The 16,935-nt window shown below is 39.7% G+C and overlaps 1 protein-coding gene across 4 annotated transcripts in view; it reads right to left on the bottom strand.

Moving 5' to 3' along the window:
* LOC120533077 (A-kinase anchor protein 2) overlaps positions 1–16,935 on the bottom strand; it is a 312,165-nt gene that overhangs the window by 159,062 nt on the left and 136,168 nt on the right. For all 4 annotated transcript variants that reach the window (XM_039759731.1, XM_039759729.1, XM_039759730.1 and 1 more), the window contains one exon: positions 6–120. In XM_039759731.1, the coding sequence (XP_039615665.1) occupies positions 6–120 (115 nt within the window). The remainder of the gene's footprint in view (positions 1–5; positions 121–16,935) is intronic.

Here is a 16,935-nt window from a genome sequence, read left to right as displayed (position 1 = left end):
CATACCTTTTGTAAATCCTCGATGGATTTCTCTGTCTCTCTTAATTTTTCTCTGAGAATTTGCTCTTTGGCGGAAATCTGGGATTCTTCTCTCTCAAGGTGCTCAATTTCATTTTCCAGTCTGCAGAGAAAAAAAACAAAAAACAATTGAATATTTAGCACTCAGATTGTGATGGAATAATACCATATTGACAGCAGTTTTATGTCAGTTCCCCTTTGGGGGAAAAATGTGTGGGGCCTATATCCAAAAATAAACTGGAACGCTTCAAACAGCACTTATCCAGAGCCATGTAGTTAGAGAAAACAGTTTAGAAGTGTGCAAGCATGTAGTTTGATGCAGTGGCTTAAACACTGGACTTAAAACCCTCAAGACTACTTGCGACTAAATGTGTAACCCTGAGCCAAGCACTGCTTTAATAATATAATAAAATTCCTGTATATAGGTAGTTGCAGTGTATTTTGATCAATTAGTCTGTCCTTGATAAACGTGATTGCTAAATGTGTAATAATAGTATTACCTATCCATCCATCTAGATGTATCCATGAAGGAGTACATTCAACTCATTCTTATTAACTTAACATAAAAGTCTTTGGGATATTTATAGGTTTATAGGCTAATCAGCATGCAACATGTTGCCTCCCTCCAGTGTCGTGATTATCTATGTTTCTTTCCTATCTGTCTGTTTATCTGATCTTGATTGCTCTTTAAATGATAACTATATATATGTTTATATTTGTTAACAGAGCAAGATGCAGAGGACAGGAGGATATGGAAAAAAATGATCTGCTGTGGCAACCCGTAACGGGAGCTGAAAGAAGTAGAGGAAGAAGAAGAATTTGTTTATATTTGTAAGGTGTATTGGGTAAGTGGTGCTATAATTTTCATAAAGTCTGGGGAGCTGTGCTCAGCATATCAAATTTTCTGTATACAGTAAATGTATTATTCATAATAGTGCATTCCAGGGAAATACCACTTATGTCTAGGGTATGTTACTGTTGAAATGTATATGTGGGAGTTGACAGGCAATACAGCTGTTTCCTCTTCATCAGCAGAGGCCAAAAAGGAAGAGCGACTCAAAACAGAACAACAAAGCCATTTAAATCTTGTTGACACTGTTAATGTTCTTGAAAAATCATTAGGATATTTCCTTAATGGACTGCTTGGCAATTCAAGCAGAAGCACTGGCCAGGATAGCTGAAATGAAGATAATATTTAGGACCAAAGGTTATGCAGTAGTCCTGAATCAAATTTTTACCTTGTTTCTGATTGCATATAGCAGGGGTCTACAAGGTTCTCTCCTGGAGGGCTGTAGAGACTGCATTTTTTTTTTTGTTTTCACCCAGTAAATTATTGCTGTTGAAGCACTTATTGCTGTCATGGCATAAATTAAGATTTAAGATTTAAGATGCTAAGATTCCCCACCATTAATTGCTTATTTTACTATAAAAGAGCTGCATTTACTATTTTTTAATTGCTCCGTGTTAGCAGTAAGATGCTAAAGATAAGGTAATCAGCAGTTCCCCTTCTAACATATTTCCATTTACATGTGTGTATTTGCCTGGTTTAAGAAAATATTTGGAAGGAAACCGAACAGAAAAAAAGTAAAGGACTGAACTCATCCGCTTCAGGCTACAAATCATTTGGATGATATCCTATGAAAAAAAAAACTACAATATAAAAATGACCTGGCACCGCAAAATGAAAACGCTAACATGCCATAAAATTAAATAGGATCTGTTATTGGCAAGGATTGGTTTCTTATTAAGCAACTGGGTTGGAAGAAGAAGAAGAATCCTGCAGCCTCTACCACCCTCCAGGATGGACTTTGCCAACCTCTGGCATGCTGTATACTGTAAATAATATGTAATATAAACTGGAGATAGACAGATAGGAGTGGTACACTAATTAACACAGTTGCCTAATTAATCCAACATCTTGCATTTGAATCCAGTCCACTCCACTTCCTGAGTTCTTCTGTTTTCCTCCTACATCCCAAAAGATGTGCGTGTTCAGTTAATTTGCTATTCTAAATTGACCTCACGTAACTGTGTGTGTGAGTGGGTATATATATATATATATATATATATATATATATATATATATATATATATATATATATATATATATATATATATATATATATATATATATATATGATTACCTTTCTCTCCTACTTTAGTTCCAAGCATTTGTCTGACGCTGACAGGTTAGGTTCTGGACATCCACAAACTAGAATTGAAGTGCGTCTGAGAATATGTTAAATGTTTGCAGGTTTGTAAGCAGTCAGAGTTCATTCTGCCTGCAGTGGTTTAAAGGCAATAATAAACCCTGGAAGGTACATCTGTCCACTGTAACACATACAAGAGGCCAATTAAGAGTTGACAGGCATTCAACCCAACTGAAAGGAAAAAGATTTCAGTGTTTGAGGTTATGGGGGAAAAGTGTGTGGGATCTAGATACTGTTTAAGCAGTTGCAATTTACTCAAGGACTTTGGAGCTGTAAGGGGGCCTTGCTAAACACTGTGCTGTTAAGTCCCTGATAGCATTCATTTTATATAAGGGTTGCTGTGTTGAAAAGAGAAGCTGTTCAGAAAACCTTACTTTAAAATGGAGCAGTCACTTTTTCTTATTTTTTATGGTAAATATTACTCCTTCATGTGGGTGCTTTGAAAAAAATGCAGACATTTATTTTTATTTTTTTAAATCGCCAGAAAGAGCGGAGCAGTGATGTCGCTGGTCTACCACTGAGCTGGTGGAAGAACCCAGAATCCTAAGAATCAATGTGGTGGCATGAGCTATACCACGCATGGCTATCCCATCATGTGGTGCCTTACAATGGAATTCCTATTCAAATACTGTCTTGCACTGTTACACTGTTATTACACTGACTTACAATTTTCAGTTTTCTTACAATTGAATAGATAACGAAAAAAGTATAAAACAAATAATGCACTTTATGGTTTTGTACTTCAATCAACCAATTAATGAAATCTCATTATTTTATATACTGTAGCATCTTTAATGATAAGTTTAAGATTTCTAATGAACTTGTTCCCTCACAAATTAACAGATCAATTAATAGGATAATTTAGTAAAATAAATATGATTTCATGATATGATCAATAATAATCATAACGACACTCGATATTATATATAACAGCAGAACACTGTCCAAAGGAACTTGATAATAAAGTGATCAATGGAATACGCGAGGAGTATTTGTTATGATTGATTTTGTGCTGACGTTGGTTCCTAGAATATCATCTTACTTTGGAGTGTAGCCTGCACAATTTGAAACACCACAAAAAATTTGTAAATGTGTCCACACGTCTCGCACCTTCTGGCTCTGGGAGCAGATGCTGGGGTTTGAAGTTAATTTAGAATTACTGTACTGATGTTTCTACAGTCAGGGCTGAAAGAGTAGATGTGATTGGCTTTATTTAAAAAAATAGCTGCCCCAAAAGAAGTATGAGCCAGGAGAAACTGGAAGGGTGGCGACAGTATTCTTTGTAGGAGGGCGTAGACTGGCTATGGTCCAAGGATAACTATCTCCCCTCATTCCTGTTGAAACAGGCTCTAATGGTTTATTTTGATTTCCATATGAATTCAGTCAAGCATGTAAATTTTATCAATTCAGTTTATGAATGATAGAATCATTTAAATGAGTATTAAACTTAACGTCACAGAGAAATAATCATGAAAGAAATACTTTACATAAAATAAAGCAACTCTTGAAAGATTTATATGTATATTGTATGTGTACATCATAATTCATCACTGAAATTGCATTTGCTGTTTTATGAAGATCCATGTCATAAATGGTGCTACAAAAAATTAGGGATGACAGTTTAATATGCACATTCTACATAAATACAAGTATTCAAAATTGTAAAAACAAAACAAAAGCAAAAAAAGTCAACGTTATGTTTTTTGATTTGTGTCTTATATTTTTTTGCCCCAAAAGCATGTGTTCTTAAGAAAAGCATTTTTACATTACCTGCATTGGTAGTCAAAAAGGTACCAGAAGAAAGGTAAAACAAAAGCTTTGAATGCTACAGATTTGTCGACTTTGATTGGCCAAAGTTTAAAATTTCAGAAAGAATGTATACTATGTTTCACAAGTGTATTATATGACAATAAAATAAAAATAGAAGGCAGTAATTTGTATCACAGATTCCTGAGCATAGCATATACTGTATGTATTTTTACAGTGACTGGAGTAGGTGGGGTTTTAGTGTAAACAGCAGTCTCTGTGTAAAGGAGGCCTTTTGCAAATTGTAATCGCTATGTGGAAGAATATCACAAAGCAGGCTAAGCTGGTGTCACACTACGTGACTTTTCCAGCAATTTCAACTACTAGATGTGGTTAGTGACTGCACGCGCCTGTGGCATCTCTAATGATTCATCCAACTTTCACGCTACGTTTTCATTTAAAAACGGCTTAAATTAAAACAATCTCCATCCCTACTTGCATTTTCAAATTGTTTATGAAATTGTCACCACCTACATTAAAACGGCAGAAAACATATATGACATAGCCATTCGCTGACTCTGGGATACAGAAGGAAAATTAGTGTACATGGGAGAAGGTGCAGTTTCAGCATAGATGAGTGCTCAGGTGTAACCTCTCCACCTAGATGCCATCAGGTAGTCAGAGTATGCTACAGAATGCTATTGACTGTTTAAGTCACTCAGTATTGAAAGTCAGCATACCTATCTATCCATCTATCCGATAACAAACTTCCAAATCGTGGTTGCAGGGACAAGGCAGGAACCGCCCTTGGACAAAATGCCTACATCCACACTAAGGGCTTGTTTCTACATCACGCTCAGAACCTGTGCGCGCCTGCATCATGGCTGCCACACGTTCCCAGCATTCATTTGACGTGTCCTCTGAGCAGGTCCTCAGAAATTAATGCGACGTGTGCGCGAGTTGCAGTATCAACAAAAAGTCGGGGGGCGCAGTGTGCTAAAAGTTGGAATGTGACGTCAGAGTCTCTGTTTACTATCTACATGTGACAGAAAGCTGCTTTGCAGATCCTACGAGATTAATGTGCGTGCTTCGATGTTTGATGAATGGTTCGATGTGATGAAGCAAAATGCCAACATACAAATGCATTCGTGGTGTTTTTATATTCAAGCATTGCATATTGCTGATCGTAATGACATGGCACATTTTAAAAGTCTCACATACCGTCTTTTTTTACTAGGGCTTCCTTCTGACCTGACAGCAGCGGCAAACAGTAATAGATCGCCACACAGAACACATTAAATGTATGATATTCCAACTCTCTGCACATTTAGAATCCTAAGATTTAGACTTGATATCACTTTCATGATGAAATGCATTAAAGTATGTATGTTACATTTTTCAGATAAATCGTTAATTTCATTTAAATAATGAATACTGTTAATAATTACACCCATGGGGGTGACACGGTGGCAGAGCGGTAGCACTGCTGTCTCGCAGGGAGTCACGTCGCTGGTATTCTCTGCCTAGAGTTTGTATGTTTTACTGCTGCGTCACCGATTTCCTTCCAAAGATATGCAGATTTGGTGACACTAAAATGACGCCAGTGTGTGTGTGTGCTTGTATTCACCTTGCGATGAGCTGATGCCCGCCCAGGGATTGTTTCAGCCTCGTGCCAAATTCTTGTTGGCATGGGCGCATTCCTGGATTGATGGATTTAATCATTAAACATCCTTTTCAGAGATATTGCGGTGAGGTGTCATCGGAATTTAACGGGTGTTCCAGGCAATTCACAACACAGCGAAGCCGAACCTGTTCTCACCGTGATGATGATATCTTGCACTGCCACCTGGTGGATTCCTCCAGATTTCTGTAAATTACGCACTCAAGGATAAACAGTAAAATGCTTGTGTAGCAGGAGCATCCGCTGCAGCATGTGTCATGTCGCGTTTAGTATAAACCCGGCCTTACTCTCACCTCATCAGTGTACAGTTGTCCAGTATCCAGACTTGTACACCTTTAGAAGGTGAAAAGGAAACCTAAGCATCCTGGGAAAAACCCACACATTAATTTGGAGGATGTGGAAAATCCACAAAGATAATGGTTGGGATATCTGAATCGGTGGAGCAGCACTACTAACCACTACACCACCTTGCTCCATCAGTCTTATTCATTAACTGATTATTATAACAGCTCTGGGCATTCTGCCAGTTGCCCTTTGGGCATTTAGATTTCTCTTTTAAGAATTGTGCTGTATATAAATGGAAACTAGAGAAGCAGACATGATGAACAAGGCAAAATTAGAATGGACAGCACAGTTTTCCCAGGGTGGAAACTAAGCACCAGTTCTCAGTAACTCAAGCCAATCAGGAAGCCTCCCAGTGCTTAAAGCCACAAGGTGTTTTGCTCTGACCCTCCCTTTTAAGTTTCCTTGTATTGTTTAGCTCACGGAGTTCAATGATTGCTTTAATGAAGTAAGCCTTCCTTATGACCGAAGCAGTCCAGTTTAAAGACAGATCATGATGACAACGTCTTGACTTTTAAGTAATTGGAAGGTGTCAAAGAATTATATATTGTATAGAATTCATATCTGTCGCATTCCTACTAAGAAATAAGCGCTGAACGGTGACATCCATTAAAGAGCACGTCTGGTTAAGACAAACTAAATTGAACGTTTAATAATGCAATAGTCATGATGTGGGATTACAAACTGCTCCCAGTGGACATGAAGTAAGCGTAATGTTTGTCTGTGGAGTTAGATTTCTGAAAAAAGTCGCTGTGTGTATTTGTCTTTTCATGCCACAATTTAAAGCCTGAGGCTGCAGCACAGTTTGCACATGCAGTTTTTTTTCTTTCTTGGGGTTAAGTGAACTTGTCTCTCACATTTTACCATTTGTTTCACCACTTGGGTTTGTGTTTTTCAAGTATCTTTGCTGCCTTCCTTCACAAGTTATTTGTACTGTGAGCCTCTTTGTAAAAAGAACAATGATGTCTATAGAGACACACCTCCTCCCATTGCTCTTAAGTATTCATTTGTGTTTATAGCTGTGCTTGCAAGCACATGTGCAGTCAGTGCGGACAAATCTATGAGGACAACTCTTCAAATAATTGCAGTCAGCTGCGTCATTTTGTCAATGGATAGGTAGAATAATGAATTGGCCTTAAGTAATATGACCGTAAACAGTGTCGACTATGACCACAGGACACTAAAGTAGTTACTGTAGATAGTTAATGCTGCTGTCTAACAGCTTCAGAGACTTGGGTTTAAATACCAGACCACTTACAGTTAATTTAAGGTTAATTAGTATTTGTTTTTCTCCACATGTTCTAGTTTCCTCTCACAGGCAGTGTGGTGAGTTTGTGTGATCAGACTGCTACTCTGTCCATAGCTGTTTCCTGCCATGTGCTTGGTCCTACCGTGATGGTCGGTGAAATGGAAACAGTGAGATCAGAAAAGAATGGATAGATGTCATATTTGTTGTACTTAAAAGTAATCTCAAAATATTATTTTATTTTCATTTTAATAATCCATCCATACATTTTCTAAATCCACTTAATCCTAATAAGGGTCATGTGGGAAAGTGAGGCCTACCCCAGCAAGCAAGGAACAATTCCTGGACAGGGTGTCAGTCCATTGCAGGTTGAACACACAGACACACACCCACTAGAGCCAATTTAGTGTCGTCAATCCACCCATCCTACATGTGTCGGGACTATGGGACGAAGCCCATGTGGACATCAGGAGAACATGCAATCGTCATTCAAGGTGCCCCACTACTGTGTTGCCCTCATTTTAATAATAACAGTAATAACCTTTTGAAACTCACTGAACCTAGCATTCATGGGATGGGAGCCTATTCCAGCAGGGTCAGCAAAAGTCAGGAATCAATCCTGGGTTGCCAGGCCATTACTGGGCATATCTACATATAAACCCATGTTCTGTAAATGGCAGCACTTGTATTTACCACATGAATTTAAATATTTTTTTTTGGAAAAGACCAGGAGAAAGACAAACCAGAACCATGTTAGGATCGTAAACCAGGAATCAAGTCTACCGTTCATCAAACCAAGAGGCTACACAAGAATCAAAATCAAGCAATTGAAAATAAGGCTTTTTAAACAGCAAAGCAGCAAAAATACAACTGCTAGTAATACCGGTTTTATCCAGTTTCATATTTAATATATTGCATGCGCCAATCTTTATATGGACATATTGATGATGTCACATGTAGCACAACCCTGGGAAATTGTGGGGCGCCTCATCATAGCAGCCACCAGTGCTCTTGCCAGAAAAATTAAAGCTGTCAAGGCATAATGTTAAAATTACAAAATATTTATAAAAATTAATTCATTGGGAGTCAAAACTCCACAAAAGATGTGCAGATTATCCCAATCATTTCTGGGAGGTGTGAGAAAAATGAAGTAGGGAAACAAATCAGTACTCAGAAGCAGAGAACTACCACAGGGAAAGAATACCATTTAAGTTCTATCTATTATATAGTGCATTTCTTATCTGTCTGTCTGTCTGTCTGATAGTGCCTTTCACATCTATCTATCTGAATTTCCCTTGACTCTATATAACTATTGCTACTACTAGAACTGATTCTGATAACGGTCCATCTGCTTGGCCATAAAGGGCTGCTCCTTTTATTTTCTAAAGTGTGATGGGTCAGATGTGTTCTTGAATGAAGTGGACAGGCTGATGAGAGGCAGAATCAGAGAACAGGGAGAACATCAGGAAGATAGTTGTTGGTGCTTAGTGGTAGAGAAGTGGAAAAACACCCTGACTGGACAGTTAGGCACTGACTATCCATAGCACACAGATTAAAGGAGCGGATTGACTTTATTTTTCTCTTTTTTATTTATTAATTTCAATTCACTCCTTAATTATTATGTTTTGGCTTAATAAAACTCTGCATTTTGTATTCATATTTATGTTTTAATCTCTGGCAAGAGTGACCCCTAGATGGTGCTCTTTCTTCAGTATTTATCCTGCTGTTTATAAAGAGCATAAATGTTAATTTCATTAAAATGTCTTTCTGTTTTACACTCCAATTTATTATGTACATTAGCTTCATGACAAGTATTCACTGACCCCTTCACTTTCTGCACATTTTATTCTGTTGTAGATTTAATTTTAAATGGATAAATGTGCCATTTTTGCCCATCAATCTACACTTAATAACTCATAATAGCAAAGTGAAAACATGTTTTCAGAAAAGTGTGCTAATTTATTAAATATCAAGAACTGGAATCTCTCATTCCTGGAAGTATTCAGACCCTTTGCTCTGGCCCTCCAGATTGTACTCAGATACCTCCTGTTTGCTGTAATTCTTCTCGAGATGTTTCTAGAACTTGATTGTAGTCCACCTGTGGCTAATTGAATTGACAGGACGTTGTTTACAAAGGTACACATGTAACTGTGGATAGAAGGTCCCACAATTCACACTGCGTGTTTGAACAAAAACCAAGCTATAAAGTTCAAATAACTCTCTGTAGACCTCTACGATCAAGTTATAGTGAGGCATAGCTCAGAGATAAGGGATCAAAACATTTCCAAAGCCTTAAGTGTTCCCAGCAGCACAGTGACTTCAGTAATTGTGAAATGTAAGAAGTCTGGAACCACAAGGACTAGAGTTAGCTGTCCTGCCGAACTGAGTAACTGGGCAAGATGGGGCTTTGGTCAGGGAGATGACTGCAACCCAGTGGTCACACTAACAGCTTCAGAAGCCCTCTGCTGAAATGGAAAAACCTGTCTGAAGGATGACCATCTTGGCAGCACTCCATCAATCAGATGGAATCTACTCCTGAAGAACGTCATATGATGACATTTTAAGGGCTCTGAGAGCACATGTAAATCAATTCTCTATCTATCTATCTATCTATCTATCTATCTATCTATCTATCTATCTATCTATCTATCTATCTATCTATCTATCTATCTATCTATCTATCTATCTATCTATCTATCTATCTATCTATCTATCTATCTATCTATCTATCTATCTATCTATCTATCTATGCCAAAAGGGGCTTCTACAAAGTACTGAAATATGGGTCTGAATACTGACATAAATGACAAATTTCAGTTTTAGATTTTTAATAAATTTGCAAACCTTTCCAAAAACATGTTTTCACTTTGTCATTATGGGTGTAGACTGATGGGCAAGAACAGCAACATTATTTATTTAAAATTAAATCTACACAATAAAATATGCAGAAAGTGAAGGGGTCTGAATACTTGGTTTCCACAGTATCTAGCAGTTTTTGTTACATGTTTACCTACTATTGAACACCTTCTATCTGTAACTTGACTCTTGTGAAAGGACACTCCCGCCACCGTAAAAATCCCCACACTATTCCAGTGTAGCGCTGCGGTGTCACCCGTAGCACTCGGTTCTCCATCCTGGTGGTTTGTCATGTGGTGGGTGCAGCAACGTGCTATCGGGGCATGCTCCCAGCGTCCCACCTGACTAGCATCTGATGACCTGATATGGCCAAGGAACTATAAATTAATCATTTAAACTCTGGTTTCCACAAACATATTCACTGCAAGAGAAAGTATCACTGCCACACCTTACGTATTTCATTTCAGACATATTTTGGCTTTACAAGACAGTAAATCATTCTGCCCGAAGTCCATCGTCTATATATAACATTTAATGGCATTTGCCGGGCAAGTATGAGGATTCCAGGGGGAGCCATTATTCTGCAAAGCCATGGCAAGAGCACCTCTTCAATTATATTTACTATGTCTCAGATCAGGCCACACAGGAGCCAACAAAGTCTGAAATGTTGGTGGTCTGTGGTGACTAAATCAGAGGCCACTCTTCGGGATATTGGGGGAGAGGAAGAAAAGGGTCCAGTCTTTTACAAAGGATAGAAATGCTTTTCATAGGATTCATATGCCTATGAATTCAGTTTGACTTTCATTTCCTATAACTTGATATTAGCACTCAGGCATGCCCCCAGTTACTGTCAAATTAACAACAATGTGTTAATAGCTAGAAGAGAAAACAGGCATGATGTAAAGGATAGGAACTCGGTCTGAATAGCTATGCAGAATCATAATTCAAAACAGTAAAGAAGATTATGGCATCACCATGTGATGCACATGATGAGCCTCTCAAAAATAAGAATCTAGAAAGCCACAAGCCTCAACATCACTGAGCTTATGAAGGGGTACACATAAGAAACATCTTAATGTCATCATACTTAAGTCCATCACCTGGCAAACTGGATTAGCTCTTACATACATTCATTCAGTTTGCAAATTATTAGGAACTCTGGTACATTTACTTATCTCTGCCATTATGTAATCAACCATTAATGTGACAACAGTGCAATGCAAAAAATACCTGTAGATACGGGTCAGGAGCTTCAGGTAATGTTGACATCAAACACTAGAATGGAAAAAATGTGATCTCAGTGATTTTGACCATGGCACGATTGTTGGTGCCAAACAGGCTGGTTCAAATATTTCTATAACTGCTTATATTCTGGAATTTTCACAAACAGCAGTCTCTAGAATTTACTCAAATGGTGTGGAAAACAAAAATAACATCCAGTGAACGGCAATTCTGCAGACAGAAATGCCTTGTTGATGAGAGAGGCCAAAGGAGAATGGCTAGACTGATTAGAGCTGACGGAAAGGTTACAGCAATTCAGATAACCTGCTCAACTGTGTTGATGGGCTACAGCATCAGAAGACCACATTGGGTTTCCGTTGCTGAGGCTGATCTGAGCACAGGCTCAGTAAAAACAGGTCAGTGGAGAACTATAACAACGTAGCCTGGTTTGATGAATCTCAGTTTTTACTGCGGCACACAGATGGTAGGCTCAGAATTGGCGCCAACAGCATGAATCCATGCACCCAACCTCCCTTGTGTCAACAGTCCATTCTGCTGGTGGTGGTGATGTAATGGTGTCAAAATGGTTTTCTTGGCACACTTTTGACCCATTAATACCATCCAATCATCACTTGAATGCCACAAACTATTTGAGTACTGTTGCTGACCATGTGCATCAATTCATGGCCACACTTTACCCATCCAGCATGGTAATGCATCAGGTCACAAAGCAAAAGTCGTCTCAAACTACTTTCATGAACTGACAATGAGTTTAGTGTTCTTCAGTGGCCTCGTCAGGTGCCTTATCTGAAACCAGTGGAATATCTTTGGCATGTGATAGAACTGGAAATGCACATCATGAATGTGCAGCTGACAAATGTGAAGAAATTTCATGATGCAGTCATGTCACCATGGAGCAGAATCTCAAAGGAATGTTTTCAACATCTTGTGAAATCCATGACAAGAAAGAATTGAGGCTGTTTTGACAAGAAAGTACAGTACAGTGGAACCTCGGTTTGCGAGCATAATTCGTTCCGGAAACGTGCTCACAGTCCAAAGCACTTGTATATCAAAGTGAAATTTCCCATAAGAAATAATGGAAACTCAGATGATTCATTCGAGAACCCAAAACTATTCATATAAAAAATGATTAATACAAAATATAAAGTAAAAATACATAAAACAAATCAACCTGCACTTTACCTTTGTAATGAATCATGGCTGGTGTGAGTTGAGATTCTAAACTCTTGTGGGATTCCACCCAATGGAAGAGCGTCCCAAAGCAATTGCAGTCTCCCAGCGCCGTAGCAGTTTGTCGTAAAAGCGAATCTGAAAAGATCGCTGACATGCTATAAGCGCCTGCCGTCGATGGGCGATACAAGGAACAAGGAACATTATAAATGCACAGGGCACAGTACTGCTTGGCCACGACCCTGCCCAACTGCTGTGTCTGTGTATAGGAGAGTGGCAGATCCCGCTACAATAAATAACCGCGCTGTTGCTGTTTTAAGCTGAATAAAGCTGGTGTTGTTAAAGTAGTGAGACTCAGTTTCGTGTTTTGGAGTGCAAGACGGGGACTCGCACGTCACAACACACGCACACACACACAGAGTCACAATGCTGTAGTAAACAGAGTCACAATGCTGTAGTAAACAGTATATACTCATATGGATGTTGACTATATGAGTGAGGCACGCCGACTCAGACGGAGAATAGAAGATGATTGCCCACGAGAGAAAGAGAGAGAGAGAGACACACACACACACACACACGCACGCATGCGCGTGCGCAACAGAGAGAGAGACACACACACGCGCAAGTAGAACCATCAGCTCAGTTGTGATCACATGACGCTCAGCAGACAAAGTGTATCCATACTACTCATATTGCAAGACCTCAAGTCAAATTTTATTAAAAATTTTAGCTCGTCTTGCAAAACACTCAAATCAAGTTACTCGCAAACCGAAGTTTCACTAGTATAGTGGTCCTAGGAATCTGCTTAGTCAGTTTTACTGTATAATGTAATGGAAGGCACAGTTAGACAAACAACTTGGCTAGGATTGGGATTACTTTTTTACTTGGCCAGAAGGCCATAATGGATGGACATCTCGGATGACTGGGCATCCTATTTGGGATGGCCACTATTCCCTTTACCAGTCAAGAGACCAATATAGCAGGAGTATAGGAGGAGACTGCCTTCCAGGGTCTTGTGTTCCCCAAGTCCACTGAATTGCGACATCCCTCTGCTGTACCTCCCACTTGGACACCCACATGGCCTCATGGGAGTTGTAGTTCTGGAGGTTGGTCCAGGGGTGGTCCTATGAAGGCTGCTAGAGGAATACTTTTGGGAGGAGAATCCCTTTTCAGGTAGACATTCCCCGTGACCCGAAAATGCTTTTTGTGTGCAATAAAATGGCACTGAAAGTGCTCCTGGGTCAGACATAAAAGAAATGTAAGGGTAACTCTTGCCTGCACCGGAGGTGGAAGAAGAGAGAGAAATTAATATTCATGATGGTTATTGTGCCAAAGTCAGTGTAAACGTGTTAATGTTAAACAAAAAGGTTTATTTGAACATGGGACTGTTGTGGTGAAGATGTGTCTGCGGTTATGGGTCAGGCCACTTATTTAGAGGGTCTCCTTCCAGGCTCATCTAAAGTATATGATACCACTGTGAGACGAGAAGGGGTGCTGTCACTAAGAGTCTTGTCTCCTTTCTCCCTTACAGCTCCAGGAAGCTGCCCATTAAGGGAAATGGAGTTAGAGAAGCCACGCCCCTTCCAGTCTGGCCAATATAAAAGGGAGACGTCCCCAGCAGGTGGTGGTTCATTTGGGCCAGAGAGACTAACTGTCAGGGACAACTCCAGACCAGTTCTTCCTAGGAATGCCACTTTTGCCACTATTGCAGCGCCATCATGCACATGTTAACTTCTTTTTTCTTTTTTTTTTCTCAAATTAAATGGGGTTTGTCTGGTTTGCACCCCTAATATTTTGGGATTCCCTCTGCCTTATGACTTGCCCTCCTACAATATATACAAGGGTGGGCAAAAGTAGGTTTACAGTTGTTCTTATGGAAAAAGACATGCAGGCTAAGATTGCTATACTCAAGCACACTTTAATAATAATAATAATAGAAGAAGAAGACAAATAATACAAATAAATACAAAAAATACTAAATAAGTAATAATACAATAATAAACTGTGTGTTTTGCATACCCACAACTGTAAACCTACTTTTGCCCACCTCTGTATATATATACACATAGTTGACACTCTGTATATTTAAATAAGCACAGGCAGTTAATGTGCCCACTCAGTTCCTTTATATAGAACATTTCTATAGTGAATGGTGTCTCAAGGCACTTCACAAACAACAGAGCTCTTGTTTCTGTTTTTTAATAATTACAGCCTCACAGCATCTGCGAGACTGTAGTCCAGTACCTAAGCCAATATGCTAGACTGCCTGCCTGTTATGACAAACACCAGCAGCCAAAAGAAGGGTGGGTGCCATGTTTTGTAGGAAGCCTGGATTTCGACTTAAGAGCTGGGGGTTCATGCAGTCATGGGTGACAAATTTAGGGATTGGCAGTACAACACTGCCCTCTGGATAGAACCACTGGGATGAGCCACCATGCGATTATTTTTAGAACACTCGGTTACAGATTTATCCCTGGGACGCTCCCTTTACATGAGCTCTTGCCAGGAAAGTTGTTTTTATGTTGCTGTGGCCAATAGGGCCAGAATCCTGTAGACACAGGCGTCATTTGAAGACTTCTATTTATGTGATGCTTAATGCAACTCCTTGGGTGAAAAATAACAGCTAAGTTGAGAACTTTAGATGCTTGTTTCAGAAATGGGGGCTTAATGGTGACTCCCAGGTGTACTTAGCTGCTTTTGTTCAACATCTCTTTAATTTTACAGATGGAACAACTGAAATGTTTGTGTTTGTGGAGCATGCACTGATTAGTGGCTAAGTTGTGCAAAAAGCATCAAGTTGCCATTCTGGTAAATATCCCATCTCACATCAAAGAACATGCATTGCGGCTCAGCAGATGCCACTCTGTGTGTTCTTTCTTTGACACTGTGACGGGACAGCGCCACCTTTAATTCATCTGTATAGGACACATTGTTCCAGAAGGCCCTGTCTTTGCTGAGATCTTGCTCTAATGTTCTTTTTAAACAGCGAAGACTTTTTCTGTTATTGGTAAGGATCTATATATATAATTCACTAAGGCAAGACACCCATGGAAAGCACGCCGGAAGCCGCCAACAAGTAAGACACCTATAGCGCACGCAGGGAGGAGCCACGCCCACCAACTCCAAGACCATTGGATACGACGACAACTCGCAGAGCCGTGTCCACCAACTCGTACGCGACAACACAGAAAGAACGACGTCATTTATATCCGTCTGTCGTAGAGGCCTCATGTACTTCCAAGCCACCTTGACTGTTCATAGAGGCGTGTTTCTCTCGGAGGTGAGTCACCATATGCAGCGTGTAAAACGGTTTGCGAGGGGTATCCCATGGGATCCTTAAAACAATCCTTTACAACTGAGGTTAAAACACAATGAAGCAGTCTTTAAAAAATGACTTTTTGGTTACGACGCACGACCGCGTGCACCATAGCAAACTGTTTTACACGTCACATACAGCAATTCGCATCCGCAACAAACGTGTCTTCTTCACTCACGGACAATTATATGTTGCTCTCTCCAGAGTTCCATCTTTTCATTCACTTTCTGTTATATCCTCAAACCCTCCCTTTTTAGACAACTGTGTCTTTCCAGAAGTGTTCAACCATCAATAAATAATTATACGGCATTTGTTATGCCGCGAGTTCCCTATTGTGTTGTATTTTGCTCTCTCCAGAGTTCCATCTTTTCATTCACTTACTGTTGTATTCTCACACCAACCCGTTTTAGACAACCGTGTCTTTCCAGAAGTGTTTAGCATTCAATAATCAATCAATTCAATTCAATTCAATTCAATTCAATTTTATTTGTCATTCAGCAGAACATCCGAGATGTGCTGCAGAACGAAAAGACGATGCACAAGACATTAATAAAAACACATAGTTATAATCAATTACATTCTGATTAAAAGTGCATAAAATTCTGATTAAAAGTGCATAATTCTGATTTAAAGTGCATTCAGTGAAATGCTAAAGTGCTTCATTTAAAAGACGAACGACGGTAGGAAAAAAACTGTTTTTAAATCTGGTGGTTCTGCATTTCAGGCTATGGTACCTTCTGCCTGAGGGCATGAGGGAAAAGAGTTCAGAGGCAGGATGAGTGGGGTCTCTGGAGATCTGCACAGCTCTGGCCAGACAGCGTTGTATTGCCAAGTCTTGTACATTAGGCAGTGGGGCTCCAGTGATCCTCTCAGCAGCCTTCACCACTTTCCTCAGTGCTTTCCAGTCCGAAGCGCTGCAGCTCTCCTGCCACAGAGAGCTGCTGCTGGTTAGCAAGCTCTCTTTGGTCCCTCTGTAGAAAGTGGTGAGGACCGACTTGCTAAGATGGGCCCTCTTTAGCCTCCGCAAGAAGATCAGGCGCTGGTGAGCCTTCTTGGTGATGGAGGTGGTGTGCAGGGACCAGGTAAGGTCGTTTGTCACATTTACT

The sequence above is a fragment of the Polypterus senegalus genome, chromosome 7 (genome assembly GCF_016835505.1).
Source record: "Polypterus senegalus isolate Bchr_013 chromosome 7, ASM1683550v1, whole genome shotgun sequence".
Classification (NCBI taxonomy): Eukaryota; Metazoa; Chordata; class Cladistia; order Polypteriformes; family Polypteridae; genus Polypterus; species Polypterus senegalus.
This window is presented reverse-complemented; position numbering and strand designations above follow the sequence as displayed.